We start from the raw sequence: 25,163 nt of genomic DNA, 5'->3' as shown, positions 1-25,163 counted from the left end.
AGTGGAACTACGCCACTTAGTGTGGCGACTACAATTTCTTTCGAAGTTCCAAGTGTTGAAGTTTTCAGTTCTATTTGTGTGTTGTTGTGTAATTAGCGCCTTGTTAGTGCCAAGCCGGTTACAACCAATGAGCCCTGTTAATTGGAAAGATGTTCCAACTAGCCATGGCATGTGGGTCTTAGTGCACAAAAGTGCCTTATGAGGCAATGTAATAGTAAACCATGTGGACTAGAGTACACTAGCCTGGTGACTAACGGACACCCCCACTGTCAAGTGGGATCAATGGTTCCGATTCGTTAGGGTGGCGGGATTGGTTTTCCTTTGTGCGATCCCAAAATAAACTCCAAGTGCACACCAAATGAACACCTTTAGAGTGAATATCCAGTGAATGTGAACACCATATGAGCACCATGTGAACACAAAGTGAACTGAGAGCACAATGTGAACACACTTATTCCAAAGTAAACACCTTGTGAAGCACATTGAATCCAAAGTGCATACCATGTGAGCACCGTGTGAACTCCCTACTGCATTTTCACTATATGATTCTATATTCCTGCTACTATTTCAAGTAGGGTGTGATAGCTTAATGGTAGGGTAAGAGACTTGCGAGAGGGATGTGGCTGGTTTGAGTCCCGGTTTGGGGGCAGAGTGAGCCGCACATTTTGTTTTTTCCTCAAACGGATTAGACGACCCTCACCGCCCAAGAATTTTGAGCCGTTGATTCCTATTCAAAAAGAGGGTGTGAAATAGTAACGTGTGTACAAGAGCACTACCTGGTGATGGAGGCAATCACTGCCACCTATACCAGCATCACCACCACTATCATCTACAGACTCTTGAGAGTCCATGTGTCTACGCCTAGAGTCTATAACTCACTGCACACTCCCTGCACACTGAGCCTCTACACCTCCCATTGTATCTACACCCTGGTCCTTGGTCTGTAGGTAACTGCACTGCCAACCAATCACGTATGTACTGATATCTGAGGGTCGATGGACACTATATAATTCTGTGAGTTTCTACTATTCAATGTATGGTGCATCCAATGTACTTCTGTTCCTATTCATGTGCATCTATGGAGATTGTCCAGAATTGAAAGATATTTGGAGCCTTGTGTGAAGGCCTCTTGGAATGATACTACTGATTGCGGCATATTGGTTTCCAAGCTTGTCACCATTTGCTCGACTAGACACTCTGCAAAACTGATAAAGCAATTTCGGGACAGTGGAGATGAATCATTCTCCTCAAAGCCATTTTCGGTATCAACCATATCAAACTTTTTATGTGCTGATCTATGTAATCCAGGCCACGTCACTGAGCAGGGCGATTGCATGAGCCATATCAAAGTTTTTAGTTGCTGATCTATGTAATCCAGGCCAGCTTCTCTAAGCACTTAAGAGGTGATTGCATGAACTATGTTTCCGTAACGACTGCTAGGCTCCATTTACAGTGTCAAAACATGGACAAACAAAGCCCAAAACCTGATCTTGTGCAAATACTTGTCCTTAAAATAGGAAGGCACACAATTTCAAACAAGAAATATGTCTGATATCACTGTCACAAAAAACTGAATATTTTCCAATTGTGTAATTAGTTTCTTGCCTTCATTTGAAGGCTCCAGATGTAGTGCCTAAATGCTAAAGCCTGTAATGTTCTTTTATGTCTTCTTATTTGTATAAACTTCAACCATGATTTAACTGCAACACGGAAACTGGAAAATATTCTGAATTGTAAGGCTTTCTCCGTCAAAAGCTTTTCGTATTTCAGCACAAGAATTCCTTCTTGCCACCTGTGTAAACCCAGTAACTTTTGGTCAATCATCATTGCCAAGTTGCATATCACATCTCCCAGTGACAGATATTCACGAGGCAGTGAAGCAAAAACACAGATATTATGCTTTCAAGTTTCCACTCAGCTGACCTATAACATGATTTAGTAAAATATAATAAGCTGACACCAACCTGTGTAAAAATCTCCTTTGGCACCATAGCCGTCCCTTGCAACAAGCTTGCTTGAGTTTCAACTTTCTGGCACGAGACAAGCGTATAAAGTATCTCCATGCAGCAATGGCTTGCCGCATAACTAGTCTATCCAAATGATATCGAGCATCAATTAATCTTGTTTTTCTTGGCTTGGACAAATGGTCTATCCACCACAGCCAGCTTTTGAATACCCTTCTGCAAACACAGTTTTTCCAGAACATCCTCGCAAGTTCTGTAAGTTGTCTTTCATCATCTGCACTTAATTTTCCCATTCCCAAAATGCTTTGCCACCTACAGAATGATTTGCGTAAGCATGACCTTTTCCTGTGCTGCAATGCATCATGGTACTTCTTGTCTGCAATCTTCGCAAGCAACCATGCCCGCCAAACATCTCGCATGCAAGCCTGTATCATTAAGAGCGAGAGGAACAACCATCTTTGTTAATTTCATCAGATCAGAAAGGTTAAGATCATCAGTGGAAGAGAGCAGCCTATATTGAAATGCTCATTCATGATTAGTAGAATCTAATAACAACCTTTGTACATGCTGCTACAACAGGGTTTCTTCAGTATTCGTTTTACTTCAAACTTGAGCAGACTTTTTCATTTGAAAGAAAATCAGATCTTATCTATCTCAAACATTCAAGCACAACTGCAAAAGATTTCACTCAATTCCAAGAGTCCAGCCACATTGAACACAATCCTTGACAAATCTAAACTCATCAAGGTGCGATATGTATACACGTGAGACCAGAGCAAACACCAGGGAAGGACATATAAACACATTGACAAATCCAAGAAACATGCCCAAATCAGCCTCAAAAGTCCATATAATACTTGCACACCTTCCTAGTTCCAGCTTTGCATCTCCAAGAGAGATTTGATGAGTGCATGGATGGTCTCCTTTAAAATAGCTATTAGAATGTCAGCAAGGAATACAGCTCCTAGAAGTATGGACCTTGCATGCAATCACCAAAAAGCAAGAACATCAGAATGCCTTGATGTAGTGTTAATCGACAGAGATCTGTACAGACTAGTTTGAATCACATATAATGATAATGTCATACATATCAGTGTCTACCATTATGGTCACAAATTTTATTTTGATTTTTTGTAAATCTGCTTTGATTAATTTACAAGTGGGAAACCTCAAAGCGAGGAAAACCCACGAAAAGAAAGGGATACAAAACGCGGAGCACTACGAGGCTCCGAAGGCTAGAAACAGTCAAAGTAAATCCTGCAAGTATCAAGAGTGGTCTCCCGCGTCATAGGCAAAATGCAGCGCTTGACCAAGAGATAATTTGAAATAGGGAAAGGGGTCAACAAAAGTGCCTTGGAACATCAAGGAGTTCCTATGGTGCCAGATGTCCCACATATATATATACCTAGATGAATCCAGGATAAGCCCAGACTCACCCTTAAAGGAAAGTGCAAGGTATAGACCCATGGTAGTCACCCACAAGACAATATAACCATCAGCTCCATCATGCATAGTATTGACTAAATACCACGACATCCCCACTAACGTCGTCAGTGCCCAATAGTGGGTGTAGAACTAGGTACTAACATATGCTCCCAAACACAACACACACCACACACACACACACACACACACACATGAGCATACATCGACACAAAGTTCAGCGTACTGAGTTTTTGTCATGACTCCGAAGATCAAGGGCAGACTCGGCCATAATGAAGCCTAGCACTAAAAGAAGCATTAAATCGAAAAAATTAGCACAAAAATGAGGTAGTTGATAGGGCATACGCACCACAAAAGATAGAAAGAATTAGCACAATATCAACTGGCCGTAACTCAAACGAAAACTTCAGAATGTGAAGTCTGCATGTCCGCTATACGACTAAAAAATATACCTAGATGAATCCGGGATAAGCCCAGACTCACCCTTAAAGGAAAGTGCAAGGTATAGACCCATGGTAGTCACCCACAAGACAATATAACCATCAGCTCCATCATCCATAGTATTGACTAAATACCACGACATCCCCACTAACGTCGTCAGTGCCCAATAGTGGGTGTAGAACTAGGTACTAACATATGCTCCCAAACACAACACACACCACACACACAGACACACACATGATCATACATCGACACAAAGTTCAGCGTACTGAGTTTCTGTCATGACTCCGAAGATCAAGGGCAGACTCAGCCATAATGAAGCCTAGCACTAAAAGAAGCATTAAATCAAAAAAAATTAGTCCAAAATCTGACCCAGGTGAAGAACATTGCAAACTGAGATTGCGGTGACCGAAGCACCCCAAAAAGCCAAAAACGTTTGTGAAAAGAGCCGGAAGGAAAACGCAGCAGAAGAGCAGTCGACACTTGCCGAATGAAGGCTCTGGAGTGACAACAACAGCATAGTAAGTGTGGCTCTCTTGCATTTGGGGCAGCGGGAAGGCGCAATATTCCGAGCATTGCAACACACTGCCAACAGGTAGAGCTCCCACCAAGCACCGTCACAAGAAAACACGTTCCTTCAAAGGAAGATGACTCTACCAAATGCGAGACAATGTGTGTTGCCACCACAAGGATGACTCGGAAAGCGACCACAGCTGATTACCCTGATGCACAATCCATACATCAGCCTGAAGGATGGCATAGACACTCGCAGTTGAGATGCACTCCAATCTAGTAGAAGCCAGATTCCAATCAGAGAAGCGAGAGTCCACATCCAAAGGAGGAATGGGTGCGTGAGCAGCAAGCATCCTTTGACTCTCCTGCCAGAGAGGAGAATAGTGAATGCCCAACCGAAAGCGGGAGACGGCATCAGCAAAAGAAAGAACATAACCCGAGTCATCAACCACCTGATGCACCTGACAGATTCCTTTTTGGGAAAGAAAATACGCTTGACGAGGAGACCATTGAACCAAAGTCGAAGCGAAAACCCTGCTCCAATGTAGACTCTCCAAGCAAAGAGAGTTATCCCCAGAGGATTGTCGACCATCCCAAGCCAAATGTGAAGTGACAACCTTCCAATCAACAATTAGAGAAGAAGTAAAGGAACATCCAGGAATGTGTCCTTCAAGTTTCCCAAAAACAACATCCCAATAAGTCGGTTTCCAATGACCAAAAGAAGGGGTGACAATGTGCGTACACAAATGTGTGACCATGAGAGCCGAGGGTTGTTGCTGCTCCAACAAAACTGGCAACAACATAGCTTTCCCATTATGGTCACAAACACACATGTAAGTGCCTACAAGTATCACAATAAAAAATAAAAACAATAAAGACCCATCTCCAAATGGAACAGTGAACTGAATGCACATCATCCATGCTGCAAGCATCACAGGAAAACGTTCCTGAAACACAGATCTCTCAAACGTTGTTTGGAGGGATACACAAAAAGTGTACAAGGAGAAGGAAGGGAGGAGATACAGAGGAAGGTCAATCGTAAATAATATACTACATGAGTTAATAATTTGCCTGATCCTACACTCTTTCTTGTTAATAAAGAAAACTCCATAGTGAGTTCAATTCATCTATGTAGTTATAATCGAACCTTGGTCTGCCTTCTATGAGCTTGCCGCATCCATCTCGACCGTAGCATTGCAAGGTGCATGGCATGAAAGCCATGTCTGCAACAGTTCTCATTTGAAAATGCTACCGCCGCTTGTTCATAGCACTTCGATGCACGCTGCCTCTCTGCTGCATCCCTCAATGCATAGAACATCCTTCTCAACAAGGGCTTTCTGCTTTGTCTCTCAACTGCCTGGCTTTGCCTTTCCTACGACAAAACACAGATGTTACTTATTAGCACAGAAAAGGAATCAAAACTCCTTGGTAATGAGAAAAAATTGCGACAAGAGTTTATCAGAAACCTTTGACAAGAGATTCTGCAGTTCTCTGCTAAATTCATCAGCTTTTCTCGTCAAGTCGCCTGCCTCAGAAGAAGATATTTGTATTTCTTCTTCTAGCTTGGCTTTGGCCTCCAATGTCCTCTCCAGCTCTGCCTAAAAATCAGTTAGTAAGTTGTGAGTAAATTCAAGTAGAAAGAAGCAGACTAAATACAGAATACACATGACTATAAAAATGACTTTTGACAACTTGCAGTAAGTAAAGCGAAACAGGTCTTTTGAAATCCGAGGAGACAACCCCTATTGAAAACAAGCATCTCCCAAAAAGGTTAAAGTTAGAGAACCCTCAAGCAAGCCTAGCAATCTCAAAGAGGGAGATCCGTATAATGTGAATACGCCAGGCATATATATTGTATAGAAGATCCCCAAGTTGAGAAACCGTAGAGTAGCAACATAGTCCAAGGTCATCTATTGACCATAATTATCAAAGCCAGTCAATCGTGTATAGCCCCGAGAAGACCCAAAACAAGAATGGATAGTATGGATATTAAGTAGCAAGGAAGAGCAATTGCCTGTATCATTATCAAAAAATACAAAGAGGTATTTCTTTGGTTTTAGAAGGACGTCATTCTCTTCATAATGCAAAGGCCACACAAGTGTAAAAGAGCAGAAGACTTTGAATCTCCAACAGAGTAGTTGGTGTCAATGCCTTATTTGTTAACCTCATGTTGTTTCAGGAAAGGCAAGGGTGATTGGTTTTAGGGTAGCATAACTGTGTGCTTCACCAAATCACTGTGTCCATCTGACCCGGCACAATTACTCTCTCTCTAGAAAGGTAGTACATGCCAAATTCTTGATTAAAATAGGAGTCCTCCCATCAGCTCCTCCCATCAGCGCAATGACGTTTCTCTGTTAATCTTCTCTCATCCCTCTAGAGAGTGTGAAAATTCTCTCCTTATACCTATATTTCTCTCTCTAAAAGCCTAGGGCCTCACTCTACAGTGCATATGGACGCAGAGTCTGAGCGCAGAGGACCCTCAAGAGTTGTACTTTGCCGTGAGCAATAATAAAGAAATATTGAAAGGGGCGCCAGTCTTTGGGACTAGTGCATCTCGGTGCGGACGTCTGACGTGCCCTCTCTCTCTCTCAGCAGAGACTAGACTAACTAGAGCTGGTGCGGCTCTGGGAGGAATGGAGAGGATGTGTTCGCAGATTCAGTTCCAGGAACCTAGGACAAAGTTATGGCTCTTTGATACTTTGGTTGCCTCTACTATGTTATATGGGGTGCAGGTTTGGGAACCTTCTATAGGCCAGGATGGTTGGAGGCGTATGGAGAAGCCCCTGGTATCTATGATCTCTCGGCTGATCAGAGCCAAGGCTTCCGTACCGCATGATATCATTCAAGTGGAATTAGTTGCCCCCCCTATGGAGATTGAGGCGCTTACCAGATCATTCTCCTTTGTACACAGTCTGTGGGATACTACCAGAGACAGATATGCCAGGGTGGCTCTAGAGTCCTCCAGACAATTAGCTCTTAATGGGGATACATCATGTTGGTATGAACAGATGGCATCATGGTTTCAGACATGGTTTCACCATGGACAGATTGCCTCCTTTTCAATACTCTCTACAGGCACGCTTGAGGTCTCTGACGCGGGTAGAGATTAATAGACTCATTCGTCAGGAATGAAACCGGCCTGTTAACTCCAAAAAGGACGGTAGACTTTAGACTTAAACCTTATTTGCTTTCACCCATTTAATTCGTCGCCCACTTTACCTGTACTTTCAAGACACAACAAAGGGGAGAGGGATACAAGCTGCTAGATTGCACCTGTATGAGTAGACCGACACCAGATTGGCCCCTAACTTAGGCGCCCCTTTCGGTATTTCTTTATTGTTTAAAAGAGGGAATAAACGTTGTGGTTCCCTACAAGCTGCCCCGCACAAGCTTGGCTGAATTTCAACTGTTCCGGCCCGATTTCGGCAGCATAATTGTACTAGGACCCTTCACAGTCAGTATTCCCACGCATTGAACGACTTTCCCGACGCATACGGGCACTTTGCAAAACCTGGCGAGAATCTGCAGCACGCTGAATTCTCTGTTTTCAGCCCCGAAAATGCGTCAGATCACCTGCACAGCGGTCCCCTCGCGTCCCCGAACCTCCTGGGGGTATTAGGGACCGTTTAGGGCCAAAACCCTAAACCTGCAAAAATACACAGCAGGCTGTAATTTACTGTTTCGGGCTCCGTTTCGCGTGCCGGTCGCATCCGTAGCAAGTCCTCGAGCTCCCGCACCTGTAGGGCTACTTGCCCTTTGAATCGAACGAGATTTCTAGCGTGAAACCTCTCCGAATTCACTTGTACCTGCGGGGGATTAGCCGCTAGCTAATCCAATGTGCAAGAGGCTCTTGCCTCGGCAATCGCGCATGATCCCACACAACTGTACATTGGTCAATTGAAAAGCCCACTAGAGGGGCATAACATACTGCCATAGGGGAGAGAGAGGGCAGTGCGTAGCATGCAGGGCATCACTCCTGGCACCGCATTGTACATAGGAGGGAAAGGAAGCACTCCATAGCTCTTAACCTATGACAATCTGCAAATGAGCTCCTCCTCCCTTCAAATTCAGCGCCACTTCTTCATGCATAAGGAAAGTACACAGAAATGGGCCACTTGGCACATTTACAGCCTATTTCCCGTTTCGGGGTTGCCGTTGCCTAGTTGACTTCACGGCAAAGTAAGAAAATGTTTCCCTTGTCATTCCGGAGGAAATGACGCAAACACATTTTCAGGTCCCAAAATAGCAGTTCCCTAAATTTTAGGAGATGCTGCCATTGTATCTTTCTAGGTCATCTGACCCACTTTGTACACTGCAGCCACACCCAGAACTGAAATGTAGCCTCTGTAGCAAAGGATTCCACTTTAGCTAGTCAATGACCCCACTTTGGCTAACCATAGTCCTTGTCCAACCTTAGTGCTCTCTTGCCCTCAGGCCTGGACTCCCTCTGGATAGTTCCGCACTAGCTATGCAATGCAGGGCAGTTAAATTTCCCGAGGGGTGTTTCCAAAAAGTGAAAGTAAATAAATAATAAGAAAGAAATCAACAAAAAAGATAGATAGTAGTCACGCTGGTGACATACCCCCCTCTTGAAATCTCAAACGTCTCGTTTGCATCTATGTCGTACATGCTCACAGTCAACATTGATGTATTCAACACCTGTCGACATATGTACGACACATACATGCTCATTGTCAACCCTGGTGTATTCAACACCTCGTCGACACATGTATTGCCTGCGTGTGAACCCTGTCCCAATGACATAGTGGTAGCTTCGCACTCTGCCATTGCTTTGAGTCACTAACTTTCCAATGACAAAATGGTAGGCACACATTTTGCCACTGTCTTATAGTACACGTTGGGCCCAGTAACACTTTCGAGCATACCTAAATCGACAGTTTAAGAATGCAGTTACACATGTACCTTTTAATAGAAGCAATTACTTTATCCTTGACAAACACAAGAAATACTCACTTCTATAGCACTAAAATACTTTTGGACATTCCATAAGAGCAATTGCCAAACTGACAATCTGTACAGCTCTAACATTCATGTAACATGTACTTGATTTGAAAGCCATTGTCACACTGACAATCCATGTAGCTTTGAAACTCAAGGGGTCAAGGTAGGTTGCAAATCGAAGGCTTCAAGGTAAAGTGATAACACAGTTGGTGACTCTGCAAGTTCACTTTCTTCCATCCACTTAGCATCCATTGGTGGATAGTTTCTGAACTTTACCAAGTAACGCCTAGCAACCTTGCCTTTCACTTTTCTTTCTTTATGTGCCAAAATCTGTTCCGGGACCAAGATCTCCTCAAGTTCCTCGACTTCCGGCTGATCTTCAGCTGGCATATCTTCTGGCACATCACCCACATAGGGTCTGAGAAGACTCACATGAAACGCATTGTGAATCTTCCAACTGTCAGGCAATTTCAGCCTATATGCAACATCACTGATTATGTCGCACACTTGAAAAGGCCCATAGTAACGCATGCTGAGCTTTGGAAACAGTCTTTCCTTGCCCTTCATCTTCTTTAACCTTGCCTTTTCAAAGCGTAGAAGCACCCAATCACCAAGTGAAAATACCACTTCACGACAATGACGATCAGCTGCTTTCTTTTGCTTTGCCTGAGTCTTTTCTAAGGCCACTTTGACCTTCTTGTACATTTCATCTATGTCCTGAACATACTTATCTGCTTCAAATATCTTGTCCTTTGTATGCAGTATGGGAGGAACTTTCTTGCCACCTTCAACTATCTCAAAAGGTGCCTTGCCAGTTGATGAATGCAGTGTATTATTATATGCATACTCCACCAATGGAAAATACTGCTCCCACTTTCCTTTATGCTCTGACACATAGCACTTCAGCAGATCTAGGACAGTAGAATTTGCCTCTTTTGACTGCCCATCTGTTTGAGGATGAAATGACGAAGAGAATTTGAGCGTTGTGCCCATATTCTCAAACAAGCCTCTCCAGAACAAACTTGTCATGCGTGGATCACGGTCGCTAACAATCGACTGTGGCATGCCATGATACTTGAAAATATTGCTCATAAACAAGCGTGCCATCTGATCTGGCTTTATCTTCTTCCTGACAGGAATAAAATGAGCCTGCTTGCTGAATCTGCAAATGATGGTCCAAATACCATCGTTTCCTGTCTGCGTTCTCGGAAGATCAAAGATAAAATCCATAGCAATACTTTCCCATGGTATATCAGGAATAGGTAGTGGTTGCAATGACCCTGGTGCCTTTTGCCTGTCAAACTTGACCTTCTAGCATATTAGGCATTCTCGCACAAAGGCATCCACATCTCTTCTCAATGTAGGCCAGTAGAAGAATGTCTCAACCGCTTTAATTAAAGCATCGATACCACGATGCCCTGCATACGGTGGGACATGCCTCTCTTCCATAACTTTGCGTCGCAATGGCTTTGTGACACAATTTGCCATGCATCATCATGAACCCATCTCTGAGAAGATAGTGTCATGACGTTGTCCATCCATTAGCTGCTCGAAGACCCTTGCAAAATCTTCATCATTTGCATACCGTTCCCTCATATCATCAAGTTCATGATGATAAGGAATTGACACAGCTGAAATTTGTGGCTTCCTTGACAAGGCATCAGCCACAACATTCTTCTTGCCTTCCACATGCACAATCTGAGAGTGGAACATGGACAAGATATTTGCCCATCGCATATGCTCTCAGATAACTTTGCCTGTGTCAAGAAGTATTGCAAGGTCTGATGGTCCGTTTGGACAACAAAGTCTGCACCTAGCAGGTAGTGTTTCCAACTTAAGAGCGCATGAATCACGGCTTGCAGTTCTTTTTCATAGACTTGCATAGTCTTTTCTGGCCCTTGCAAGATTCTACTCTCATAGGCTACTACCCTGCCATCTTGCATTAGCACTGCACCAATGCTACTACCACACGCGTCACACTAGACCACAAATGACTTCCTAAGATCTGGCAACACAATGACTGGATGTGAAGTCATCTTTTCCTTTAAGAGATTAAAAGCTGAAATCTCTTTCTGTGTCCATCTAAAGGTGACTGCCTTCTTTTGAAGAGCATGTAAAGGTGAAGCAATCTCGGCGAAATTTCGGGTAAACCTTTTGTAATAGGAGCATAGTCCCAAGAAACTTCGGACATAGTGCACCGTCTTCAAATCTGGCCATGACTTGATCGCTTCAACTTTTGCAGGATCCATTCTCACACCATCCTTTGAGACAATGTGTCCCAGAAAGTGAATCTCTTCCAGAAAAAACTCACTTTTCTTTGCATTGATGAGCAACCTATGACTGCGTAGCTCTTTGAACACAATGGCCAAGTGATGCCTATGCTCCTCTTCATTCTTTGAGTAGACTATCATGTCATCAAAGAATGTACCAACAAACTGCTGGTGTGGACGGAAAATTCTGTCCATCATCCTATTGAACGTAGCAGGAGCATTTGTGAGACCAAAGGGCATCACTAAAAATTCGTAAAGGCCAAACGTTGTTCTAAAAGCAGTCTTGTGCACATCCTCTAATCTAATGCGGATCTAATGGTACCCACTCTTTAGATCTATCCTGCTAAACATAGCTGCTCCTTCTAATATGTCCAGAATATCATCAATTCTAGGTATAGGGAACCTATTCTTGATGGTATTCTTGTTCAGTGCACGGTAGTTGATGCACATACGCCATGAGCCATCCTTTTTCTGCACCAACAACACTGGAGAACAGAATGGGGATGAACTCGGCTGAATCAGCCCCTTTTCTAACAGCTCTTGTACTTGGCCCATTATCTCTTTCTGCTGAGCCGCACTAACCCTGTACGGAGGCTTATTTGGTGGGCTACTACCTGGCACCAAATCTATCGCATGGTCCTCGGGTCTCTCTGGCGGTAATTGAGACGGTAATGAATCGGAAAAACAGTCACTATACTGTTGTAAAAACATTGACCTTTCTTTATCTAGCACAGATAAATTTGATTCATCACAATCTGACATTTCACGTGCAAAAACCAAGTACGCAGAAAGATGCCTTTTCATTACAGAAGTAATAGCAGAAGCTGATACAGTGGGAATAGACTCCCCTTTAAGCTTTACATCCAGAATGTGAGTCTTTCCCCTGCTCTGTACAGTGATCTTTTTGTTGTAGGCATCCATGATTCCCTGTACACGAAACAACCAAGGATTACCTAACAACACATCACATCCGTCCAGTGGCATGATGTAAAATTCTTCAGCATCTACATAGGACTGGATATGTAGGCGCAACTTTCCAATGATGGGTGTCACATCCTCTGTATGGCCAGGACATGCCAAACCTGCCTCTGCTGTATACCCCATCTCTTCAGGTCTGATTCCCAACTTTGAAGCCAATTCTGGGGAAATAAAGTTGGCTTTGGCACCTGGATCAAAGAAGATAAGCACTGTTTGATCCCTCACCTTTCCCCATGCTCTGCAAAGCTCACTTGCATCTGAATTTGGCTCGTCGCCCACCATATCTGGCACTAGACCAGCCATGGGCTTCTTTCCTTTTTTGTTCTCCTTGTCTTCAGAATCAGCTGGCCTTTTCTTTGTAGGACAATTGTAAGCAATGAGGCCAGGCTGCTCACAGATGAAGCATTTGTTTTCTGACCTCAAGACCTTCTTTTGTTCTTCCGACTTGCGAGGAAAACGTCATTTCCATTTCTTCGCTGGTCCCTCAGCCGTAGCTTTGTCTTTCCCTGCGTTGGCTGGCTCCTAAGTCACTTTAGGAACCTCCTTCGGAACATACTTCTTCGCTGAATTTTTCTTGGCTGATCCTTCTTTGACGCCAATATTGAATTCACAATCTTCTCCCTTGAGCAAACCATTGCCAGTGTTTGCTACCTTGATGAGCTGCGTCAAAGTAGTGACTTTGGTCGCTTTCAACACAGACAAAATGGAGCCAGCACAGTGGACTATGTCATGGCTCAGCCGAGCCTCATCTCTAGTATCCAGGATCTCACGGTTGGACCCAGACCTGTTGGTGTGGCAGTGGATCATGCTCTTGTGTCAATGACCATCTCTTTTCAGTTTAGTGTAGCACACAGGCTACAAACAGCAGCCCCTACTCGCTACACCTTCACGCGGGAGAATGACTCTGTATACATAGATGGGATCTAAAGACCCCTATCCACAGAGGAGCTAGGGCGACCTCTGGAGGAGCTTACCACTATATTGACACAGACACTACATGATGCAACAGCAGAGGCATACCCACATACCCAGCCTGAGCAAAGACGCCGTTCGGGGAGCATGCCCCAGAATAGTTGGTATGATGAGGAATGCAGGGACACTACAGCTAGACTTCAGAGGGAGGTGCTTTTGGGGGACATCACTCACAGACAGTCACAGATTGACTTCCGACGCCTAGTGCGGTGGAAGAAGAGGGCATTTTTGGCTCATTTTCGGCTAGAGCAGGATCTATATCAATTGTTCTTGAGTCAGGACTCACATGAGGCATGGCGGCTCCTTCAGGAGCACTCTCCCCCCCCCCCCCCCCCCCCCCACGCCATCACTTCTACAGAGGACTGGGGCCAGTATGCATCATCTCTGTACACAGTTCCTGAGCAGCCCCCCCTTCCCAACCCTCCCGATCCATGCCCACACACATGTGCTTTTTCCACCGCAGAGATGGTTAGGAAGGCCATTGACAGGATGAGGACTGGGAGAGCATACGATCATGATGGTTTAGTGGCTGACCATTTCACACATGCCAGAGACCTTCTAGCAGAGCTTCTAGCAGTGATGTTTAACCATGCCATGTGTGAGGGCTTGCCTGATACTTGGAGCCTATCTACTATTGTACCTATCTTCAAGTCGTGAGACCCTATGGAGCCTCGGAATTATCGCACTATCATGATTGGACACACATTGGCACGGTTGCACGCATCTATTCTTGAACAGCAGCTGAGTAGATGGGCAGAGAGGGAGGGGATACGCGCAGCCGGGCAGGCAGGTTCAGGAGGTGTTTTTCTACTCTTGACCATATCTTCACACTCAGAGCCATCATTGAGGGGATAGATCGCGTGGGAGACGGATCTATTGTAGCTTTGTGGATTTCCGCAAAGCATTTGACACAGTGCCTAGAGCTAGATTGATGCGCAGATTACACCAAATGGGAGTACCCACAAAGCTCATTTGGGGGGTCGTGGCATTATACAGGTCAGTAGTGGGGCATGTACGCACCTCAGAGGGTCTATCCACACCGACTCACTCCACTATTGGGGTGAAGCAGGGTTGCCCGCTCTCTCCTACTCTATTTGGTATGTATGTGGATGAGGTTTCTGACTACATTGAGAGAGATGGTGATAGAGGTGCAGAGCTGGAAGAGACATGTATTCCATTATTGTTATATGCTGATGATATTGTGTTGATCTCTGACTCTCCGGAGGGGATGCAACGTCACTTGGATGCTTTGAATAGGTTTGCTCAGGAAAGTGGTTTGTCCGTCAACCTTGGTAAAACCAAGGTCATGGTATTTAATACCACCCCACAGTGGATGAGGAGGTCAGCGCCAGCGCTCACATACGGCCAGGAGACTGTGGAATATACAGAGGCGTACACTTACCTCGGAGTGGTTTTTAGTGGGCCAGCATTTTCATTGAGGAGGGCAGCAGAGACTAGACCTGACCAGAGCCCATGCAACATTGGGTAGATTGGAAAGGATGTGTTCACAGGTTCAGTTTCAGGAGCCTCGGACGAAGCTCTGGCTCTTTGACACTCTGGTGGCTTCTGGATTGCTTTATGGAGCTGAGATTTGGGGACCTTCATTAGATCATCATGGGAGGACAGACCGCAGTGATGGATGGGGGGACATGGAGAAGCCTCTGGTGTCTATGATCTCGCGGCTCATTAGAGCCAAGGCCTCAGTACCACGTGCTATTGTTCGAGCAGAGCTAGCTGCCCCCCCACTAGTGGTTGAGGTGCTCACCAGATCGGTCTCCTCATACACCGCATGTGGGAACTTCCCAGAGACAGATATGCCCGCCTTGCACTTGAGTCCTCTCGACAGTTAGCCATGCAGGGAGATACAGCATGCTGGTATGGGGAGATGACATCATAGATTCAGGCGCATGGGTTCAGCATAGACAGATTGCCTCCCTTCCAGTACTCACTGGATGCACCCTCTCTGACTCTTACATAGTCTGAGATCACCAGGCTCATCCGCCAAGACTTGACTCAGCTAGACACCAGGAGGACATGGATACAGCCAGCACAGGAGCTGGGCACGAAGATGGCTTTCTACAGGGAGCATGTCCTCCAACTTATGGTTGATGGCTTTGTGACGAGGCCCAGATACATGGACACCCACTTGTCTCATGGGATACGATGTGCTATCAGCCAGATACGTACATCTTCACACCAGCTGTGAATCGAGACTGGGAGATACAGCGGAGTACCAGCAGAGGCCAGGACATGCCCCCTGTGTGACATCGAGCCTTAGACAGAGTTGCACTACACATGCCACTGCCCCGTCTACTACGAGATACGAGGCCGCTTCCATTGCTTGTTCAGAGAGGGCTTTGGACCATTCTCCAGAGTCATGCAGTACGAGGATCAGAGATGCTTGGGTTTGTTTTTGCTCGAGCTACGCAGACACAGAGAGAGCCTGATGAGAGGAGAGGCTAGCCAGTCCCAGAGACAGATCACAGATTTCTTTAGAGCTGCCAGTGGACACCCGGAGGAGTTACTACCACAGCAGAGCTCGTCGTCTCACACCAGAGGCACACTGATCGACCGAGCGACTGAGTTGGGAAGATCGAGACGCCCACAGAGGACTACACAGCATCGGCGGAGGCTACATCAGAGGATTCGGATCACTTTGGCTCGACATGCACGACGCCTGGTCAAACTACTCACCATGGAGGAGATGCCAACGCGACCGATGTTGGATCTCTTGTGATCTAGCTATCCCGGCTAGCTGCTGTTCACACCTAGTAGTTTAGGATTCCATAGTATTTTATTGTGACATTTGTCATTTCATTTTTGTCATTGTTGTCATCTTGTTACTCTGACTCTGACTTTGTATCAGATCCACCACATTGTAACTTTCTGGTCTCATAGGTCACTTTGGCCTTTTGAAGACGTTAATATAACATTTCATTTCATTTCATCTCTCTCTCTCTCTCTCTCTCTCTCTCTCTCTCTCTCTCTCTCTCTCTCTCTCTCTCTCTCTCTCTCTCTCTCTCTCTCTCTCTCTCTCTCTCTCTCTCTCTCTCTCTCTGTGTGTGTGTGTGTGTGTGTGACACACACACACAAGACGAAGAGATTGCGTCACTCAAGAAGGAGCTCGCTGAGGCACGATCCGGAAACACGCTTGAAGAGGGAGAATTGCAACCCTCTATGATAGAAGAACTAAACACAATCAAGGAGCAAGTGAGAGCCATCAAAGAGGGGGAAGAGCAGCATAAAGAAATGACTTCTTGGGTGGCCGTTATTACAAAGACTCAACAGAAAGCAGATGAGGCTGAGAAATGGATTGAGGTTGCCACGAAAGGGAAAAGCAAGGAAACAACATCCACACCCACCCTTATCAACCTGACATTACAAGAGGAGCAAAGAAGACGTGTACGCTCTCTACATGTGAGAATTTGCGGCCTTAAAGACAAACATAATGTAGACGAAGAGGTAAAAGAACTCATGGAAGACGAAGAGCTTGGAGAGTTGGTAACAAGAAAAATGGGAGCAAGGGGGAAACCTCGAAAGAAACGGCACTCATCCTTCGTTTTCCCTCCATGGAAGCTAAGGACTTTTTGAAGAAGAGACCAACTCTTAAGAAGACCGGCCTCTTTCTCGGGGATGGCCTTACACTCTCACAGGTCGCCCATATGTAGGAAGTAATGCCAGAGATTAGAGCAGCAAGGGAAAAAGGTAAGATTGCTTTCTACCGAGATGGAAGAGTGGTGATATTGGAGCCACGCTCCACATGACGGTGTGAGGCCTATGGGGCCACACTCAAAGTTGCTACCTGGAATTGTAATGGATCTATGCGTCTTGGTGTGGGTGCTTTTGAGGAGAGTTTTACCAGGAGAGACATCATCTTCTACTCTGAGACACATCAGGCCCCTAGGCAGTCTATGCTCACATTAGTGGATACAAATGGGAGAAATTTTGTAGACAAGAGACACGATCAGAGCACACAGGGCGGTGCTCGGGAGGAGTGGTAGTGTTATTCAGGGAGGAGTTGCAGCCATTGATACATATAGCTCGTAGGGATGAAAAAGCTAGGTACATGTGGGTGAGATTGAGAGCAGAGACTAGCAAACAACTTTACATTGCCATTTGCTACTTTTCCCCGAATACGTCAGTATATGCACCATCCAGAGGACAGTCTCCCTTCTCTATTTTGGATGATGACATATGGGAATTCTCTAGAGATGGTGACATTATCATTCTAGGGGACTTCAATGCTAGGACTGCCCATCATCAGACCGTATTTTATGTTACTTCACAGGAGATGCTGAGAGAGTTGGATGTTGCAGATACGGGCCTATTCAAAATATCACGGGATGGGGAACATAATGAGTATGGACGGCACTTGATAGACATGGGGACTGCACATGGATTGGCCATCTTGAATGGCTTACAGAGATTTCCCGCTGCGGGAGGCTTCACATGCTTTCCACAGAGACATGGAGCCAGCACGGTAGATTATGTCATGGCACAGCCGAGCCTCATCTCCAGTATCCAGGATCTCATAGTTGGGCCCAGACCTATGGGGGTGGCAGTGGACCATGCTTTTGTGTCGCTGACCATCTTTTTCCAATTCACTGTAGCACACATTCCACGAGTAGCAGCCCCTACTCGCTACACCTTCACGTGGGAGACAGATTCTGTATACATAGACGGGATTTACAGACGCCTATCCACTGAGGAGCCAGGACGACCTCTGGTGGAGCTTACTACTATACTGACACAGACATTACATGACGCAGCAGCAGAGGCATACCCACACACACAGCCTGAGCAGAGACGTCAACCTGGGAGCATGCCTCAGAACAGCTGGTATGATGAGGAATGTCGTCAGACTAGAGCTAGACTTCAGAGGGAAGTGCTTTTGGGGGACATCACACACAGACAGTCACAGATTGACTTCCGACGCCTAGTGCGGGGGAAGAAGAGGGCATTTTTGGCTCGACTAGAGCAGGATCTATACCAGCTATTCTTGAGTCAGGACTCGCGTGAGGCATGGAGTCTCTTTCATGAGCAGTCCCCCCCCCCCCCCCTACCATTACCTCTACAAAGACCTGGGGTCAGTACGCACCATCTTTGTACACAGTTTCTGGACAGCAGCCCCTTCTCGACCCCCCCCCCCCCCCCCCCCCCCCGATCCATGCCCACACACATATGCTTTTTTCACCATTGAGATGGTGAAGAAGGCCATTGATAGGATCAGGACTAGGAGAGCATATGATCATGATGGCCTAGTGGCTGAGCATTTCATGCATGCCAGAGATCTACTAGCAGAGCTTCTAGCAGTTATGTTTAACCGTGCCATGTGTGAGGGCTTGCCTGATACTTGGAACCTATCTACGATTGTACCTATCTTCAAGTCAGGAGACCCTATGGAGCCTGGAAATTATCGCACTATCATGATTGGACACACATTGCCACGGTTGTACGCATCCATTCTTGAGCAGCAGCTGAGTAGATCGACAGAGAGGGAGGGAATGCATGCTGTTGGGCAGGCAGGGTTCAAGAGAGGTTTTTCTACTCTTGACCATATCCTGACACTCAGGGCCGTCATCAAGGAGGGCAGATCCCATGGGAGACGGATCCCATTCGGCATTGGGGAGATTGGAGAGGATGTGTTCACAGATTCACTTTCAGGAGCCTCGGACGAAGCTCTGGCTCTTTGACACTTTGGTGGCTTCTACATTACTCTATGGAGTTGAGATATGGGGGCCTTCATTGTATCATCACGGGAGAACAGGTCGTACTGATGGATGGGGGGACATGGAGAAGCCTCTGGTCTCCATGATCTCGCGGCTCATTAGAGCCAAGGCTTTAGTATCACGTGCCATTATCCGAGCAGAGCTAGCTGCCCCCCCACTAGTAGTTGAGACGCTCACCAGATCTGTTTCCTTCATACACCGCTTGTGGGCAATAGGAACTTCTGAGAGACAGATACGCCCACCTTGCACTTGAGTCCTCTCGACAGTTAGCCGGGCAGGGAGACACAGCATGTTGGTATGGGGAGATGACGTCATGGTTCCAGCACATGGGTTCAGTATAGACAGATTGCCCCCCTTCTAGTACTCACTGGATGCACCCTCTCTGACTTCTACACAGTCCGAGACCACCAGGCTCATCCGCCAAGACCTGACTCAGCTAGACACCAGGAGGACATGGGTACTGTCACGAGGACGCGGCAACTGCTAACCTTAGTTGTTGGTTTCTTTCCAATGATTTTTGTTTAATTTTTGAGACCCTCTTTTTGAAGTTGCAAATGGTTGGACATTGTATGGCTAATGTGGACGGCACTTTCACCCGCAGACGGGAAGTTGGTCGGCACTGGAACTCGTAAAGTAAAAGGATGTCTAGGCTCAGTTCAAGATCATGTAGGTCCCCTCATCGCACTTAGCAAGTTGGTGGATACTAGGAAGTGAACTCAATAAAGGCATAAAGTCAAGGTCGAATCACCAACAGAGAGTATCCAGCAGTTGGGCCACATTGCACTTATGGATGCGGTCCCAATGAGGATAGATGGTCAGATGACCAATGGGAGCCCAACGGAAGCATCTCCTAAAAATTAGGGAACTGCTATTTTGGGCCGTGAAATGTGTTCGCGTCATTACCTTCAGTATGACGAGGGGAACATTTTTTTACTCTGCTGCAAAGTCAACTGAAGCACCAGTTGAGAGGTTTTCAAGCAAGAAGCCCAATGCGGGGAAATTGCATGTATGAGTGCCAAGTGGCACTTTTTGGTCAATTTACCAAGTCTGGGAAAACAGAACTCGTAACTGACTTTTTGGAGCAGTTTTGGAGGCTGATAACTGTGATTTTCAACCATTTCTCTCCATTTTTGAGCTTCCCATGACTTTACCTAGGACCAAGGAGCTCATTTTCAGTATTAGGCGGCATCAAATGCGTGTTTACAGGGCTGTTTTGCTGCGTTTTCAGCAATACGCAGGTTTTGGCAGCCATGGAAATCTTTCCCTTTTTGCATCTATTTGTTCACAGATGCATTACAGGTCAAGCGCAAAAGAGGGGGCACTCGATTTATGCTGGGGGGGATGCTTCATTGAGAAATTGGTCACAGGTTAAGAGCTATGGAGTTCTTTCTTTCCCTCTATGTATAGTGTGGTGCTAGGAGTGATGCCCTGCACACTACACACTGCTCTCTCTCTCCCCTACGTGCAGTTATGTGATGCCCCACCAGCGTAACAGCGAAACGTTTCAGACCCGAAACGTTTCACCCCGAAACGTTTCACTCTAGGCTAAGACCTCATTGAAACGTCTGACCGAAACGCCAATTTTGTGTATATATAGAGTTATGTATAGACAAAATACGTGTTTACAGTGCAGTAAGTAGAGATATATGCTATGTTAACCTTGAAATAGCATATACATATAAATAAATAACTTTTTAATGGCCAAATTCTCTTAAGGGAATTTTTTTTTCAGCCGTTTCACCCTGCAGGTGAAATGTTTCGGCCGTTTCACCCGTTTCACGTTTCAGGCCTACTGAAACGCGTTTCGCGGTTACGCTGTGCCCCACAAGAGGGCTCTTCATTTGACTGATGTACAGTTGTGTAGTTTCATGCTTTTGTGCTGAGGCAAGAGCCTCCTTGAGCAAGAACAGGGGTAGGTAATTGCTACTCCAAAGCAGGCACCGGTGAGGGTCATAACCTCACCGTGCAGGTGCGTTTTCAGCGCTGTGTATGCGCTGTAAATTGACTGTTTTTCAGCCATACGGACGCCAGAACCATTGGGAATAGTGCCCCATTGGCAGAGGACAGTTAGGGGACTGTTTGGGGCTGAAAACAGGGCAAAAACCAGTAAATACAGCGTTCTGAATTTACTGTTTTTGGATAGGAATCAGAGGGTTTATGCCAGTGGAAGAGAGTTCCAGCAGGGGAATTGGTTTCGCGCAAGTTTTGGGGCTGTTATGCTACCGAAATTTGGCCAAATCAAGTGGATATCTAGTTGGACTCTACTTTGTAAATTGACTCTCTCAAAGTATAAAGAAATACCGAAAGGGGAGCCAATTTTGGGGCCTACAGGTTGTCGGCGTCTGCTCGGAGCATTCTAGCTTCCGAGCCGTGTGTGTGCATAAGTGTTAATGCCTGTCGCAGGTTTCCTTTGCATGTTCTCTCTGTGTGTGTCTAACGTAAAGAATTTTGGGTGAAAGCCAACGCCTACCGCCCCACTACGGGCCGGTTTCAGGTACAGCCAGCAAAGGAGTTGGGCACGAAGATGGCTTTCTACAGAGAGTATCTTCTCCAGCTTACGGCGGACGGTTTTGTGACGAGGCCCAGATACATGGACACCCACTTGTCTCATGGGATACGGTGTGCTATTGGCCAGATACACATATCTTCACACCACCTGCGGATCGAGACTGGGAGATACAGCGGAGTGCCGACAGAGGCCAGGACATGCACTCTGTGTGACATAGAGCCTGAGACAGAGTTACACTACACATGCCACTGCCCCGTCTACTACGAGATACGAGGCCGCTTCCATTGCTTGTCCAAAGAGGGCTTTGGACCACTCTCTAGAGTCATGAGGTACGAGGATCAGAGATGCCTGGGTTTGTTTTTGCTCGAGCTGCGCAGACACAGAGAGAGCCTGATGAGAGTAGAGGCTAGTCAGTCTCAGAGACGCATCACAGACTTCTTTAGAGCAGACGCTGGACACCGAGAGGAGCTACTACCACAACAGATCTTGCCGCCTCACACCAGAGGCACACTGATCGATCGAGCGACTGAGCTAGGGAGATCGAGACGTCCACGACTGCGGAGGACTGCACAGCATCGACGGAGGCTACATCGGAGGATTCGGATCACTTTGGCCAGACATGCACGACACCCGGTCAGACTGCTCTCCATGGGGTCCATGGGGGAGATTGATGAGATCCGCCAACAATCGATGCTGGATCTCTTGTGACTTGTGATTTAGCTACCCCAGCTAGCTGCTTAGTTCACGCCTACCAGTTTAGGATCCCATAGTACTTTTATTTTATCATTTTGTCATTTCATTCTGTTACTCTGACTTTGTATCAGATTCACCACATTGTAACGCTCTAGTCTCATAGGTCATTTTGGCCTTTTGAAGACGTTAATATAACATTTCATTTCTCTGTCTCTTTGTCCCCTACCTCCGACTCTCTTTGGGATATATGTAGATGAGTTTTCAGATTATGTACAAGCAGAGGGTGATAGAGGTGCTGTAGCAGGGCTACAGTGTCACTTCACAGGGCAGACAGTTGGACAGTTGGCTACACTGGGTCTGGTTCACACTGGACGGACCTCTGGTCTAGGGAGTGACACGTGGCAAGGTACCTACCGACGGTGGTCTAGTGGACCTCGTGGCCAGGTCACCACATGGCTGACATTATGAGCCGTTGGTGGCTCTTTATGGTGGTACATATCAGTAGTCGTTTTGGGATAGTTCCATCTTATCTTGCACGTAGTCGTCTAGAGAGTCTTACACAGAGCACTGCTTCACCATCCCTGCACATCTGAGCCTCGACACCCCATTTGTAACTGTGAGTCCTGGGCTGGAGCGGAGTGTGCTGCCACGCCAGAGTCTGTACATGGTTCTTGGAGCTAGTCGAGTCCACATGTTCTGGTCCATTGTTGTGTCTCTGTTGTTATCCATTGTTTCTGTGTTGTTATCCGTTGTTTCTGTGTTTCATTCTGTTTGAGAGAGTTTTCATTTGTTTGAGTGAGATTGTCACGCTTATTGCACTGAGGGGCACCCACACTGTAGAGAGCACGACGCATTATCCGCGCTACAGGTGCTCTCATTTTGGCGATCATGCTGGGGACCTCAACTGAAGTCTCACTCTGTTGAGTAGCTGGTTTCTTCGCTTCGCCTGTGCAGTCTAAGTCTCTCGCCTTGCTGGTCTGGTCCCCTCTCGCCCTGGTCCAACTTGCCCTCGTCTCTGGTCTAGACCCTCTCGACCCTGGTCTAGCTGGTCTAGTCACTTCTCTGGTCTAGACCACCTCGACCCTGGTCTAGCTAGTCTAGTCACTTGTCTGGTCTAGACCCAGGTCTAGTCCTCCTCGTCCCTGGTTCAGCTGGTCTAGACACTCGTCTCGTCTAGTATGGTCTAGTAGAGTCTAGACCAGTCTTCAGCCAGTTCAAGGTTTTCTTGCCCAAAGCTTGGTTGGTTTGGAGGTCACTGTATGACACATACAAGGAGGTCAGTTGAGCGTCAAAGCCCACTACTGAGCCCTCTGAAGTACTATCACAGAAGACGACCTTTGACACCTTGTAGAAATCCTTCAACCTCATCACCTATACCTCCACATATCACATCACCCATTCCTTTATCAGGTTCCCCATCTTCGCGATCACCTTCTCCAGAAAAGCTCTCTCCTATTCTTCTACAACAAGCTATTGTGCAACAGACTCAGCAAGGAATCATGGAGCCACTAGCTAGTGTTTTGGCCAAGGTGAACATCAAGTTCCCTACATTCAAAGGGCTGTCTTCAGAAGATGCTGACGACCATGCAAGAAGATTTGTATCTCTCTGTAGGGGACGTGGGCTGAACAGAGAAGATGCTTACTTGGTACTATTTCCATCCACCCTGGATGGCCTAGCAGATAAATGGTACAGCCAATTTGCAGAGAACCATTTTGCAACTTGGGCAGCCTTAAGACAGCACTTCTGTGCAGCTTTCAGGCCAGGTGACTACCAGGAGAAGGTGTTGGATGAGTTGGCCAACATGGTGCTCAAACCTGAGGAGACTTTTGCGGAGCTTATGACGAAAACTAAGTCGCTGGTGGCCAAGCTTCCCCAACAACCCGGTGAATTCATGGTTAAAAAGTGGGTGGAGAAGGCGCTTCCCAAAACTTCTCAGCAAAAACTCCGAGAGAGTCTCCGACCTGACGCCACTCTGGAGGAATTCATCACAGCTGCTACTAGAATAGAGGGGGCTAGGAAGCTGTTCAACAACTCTCCTCACATAGATACTCCCTCTGTGTTCTCAGAAGGTGGTCCTGCTGATCCTTTGACTTCCTTGCGCAGGGAACTCGAAGCCCTAAAGTTACAGCGAGCTCTTCAAGAGGAGAGGTCCTTCTCTCTTAGACAAGAGAAGCCTCCAAATCATGAGGCATTGGAACAGATTAAGCGCGAGCTAGAAGAGCTCAAGTGTCAGCAAGAGACTAAGGCTACGGTTTGGTGTAGCTCATGCCGCTCTCCAGGGCACCCTCCACAGGAATGCCCCCTTCGAGTTTACTGCCACTTCTGTGAAAAATCTGGACATGATGACAAGGATTGTTACTACCTAAAGGGATTGCACAAAATACAGCAAAGTCTTGGTCCTTCTCTCCAACAAGGGTTAGCACCATCATCCAACATGGTTTCCCACTACGGCCATCCAAACTACATGCCACCTTTGCTCAATACCCCTGTTGTCCAAGGTATGTCAAGTACTTTCCCGACGCAAAGTTTTTATAATGCTAATGCCACCTCAACCCCTCAGAGCTTCTACACTTCAGCCTCTAACTCCATGCAGCAACCACCTCGTCCCCCGTTTCGTCCTTCCAATCGGCCCATACTCTGCTACAGATGCGGAGAGTATGGGCATTATCAGAGCAAATGCCCTCTGCC

General features: G+C 46.4%; 1 protein-coding gene across 15 annotated transcripts in view; it reads right to left on the bottom strand.

The window, feature by feature from the left end:
• LOC147433816 (uncharacterized) overlaps positions 1-25,163 on the bottom strand; it is a 147,986-nt gene that overhangs the window by 85,096 nt on the left and 37,727 nt on the right. For 9 of the 15 annotated variants that reach the window (XR_015185299.1, XR_015185301.1, XR_015185300.1 and 6 more), the window contains exons 5-8: positions 5,828-5,959; positions 5,509-5,733; positions 1,965-2,389; positions 1,606-1,792 (exon numbers count right to left, since the gene is read on the bottom strand). Coding sequence is in view for 3 of the 15 variants with exons in the window: in XM_086490423.1 (XP_086346549.1) it covers positions 1,606-1,792; positions 1,965-2,389; positions 5,509-5,733; positions 5,828-5,959 (969 nt within the window). In the remaining 12 variants the exon portion in view is untranslated. The remainder of the gene's footprint in view (positions 1-1,605; positions 1,793-1,964; positions 2,390-5,508; positions 5,734-5,827; positions 5,960-25,163) is intronic. The other 6 variants (XR_015185307.1, XR_015185308.1, XR_015185309.1 and 3 more) reach the window with 4 other exon arrangements.

The sequence above is a fragment of the Adiantum capillus-veneris genome, chromosome 19 (assembly GCF_014529385.1).
Source record: "Adiantum capillus-veneris isolate H3 chromosome 19, ASM1452938v2, whole genome shotgun sequence".
Lineage (NCBI taxonomy): Eukaryota > Viridiplantae > Streptophyta > Polypodiopsida > Polypodiales > Pteridaceae > Adiantum > Adiantum capillus-veneris.
This window is presented reverse-complemented; position numbering and strand designations above follow the sequence as displayed.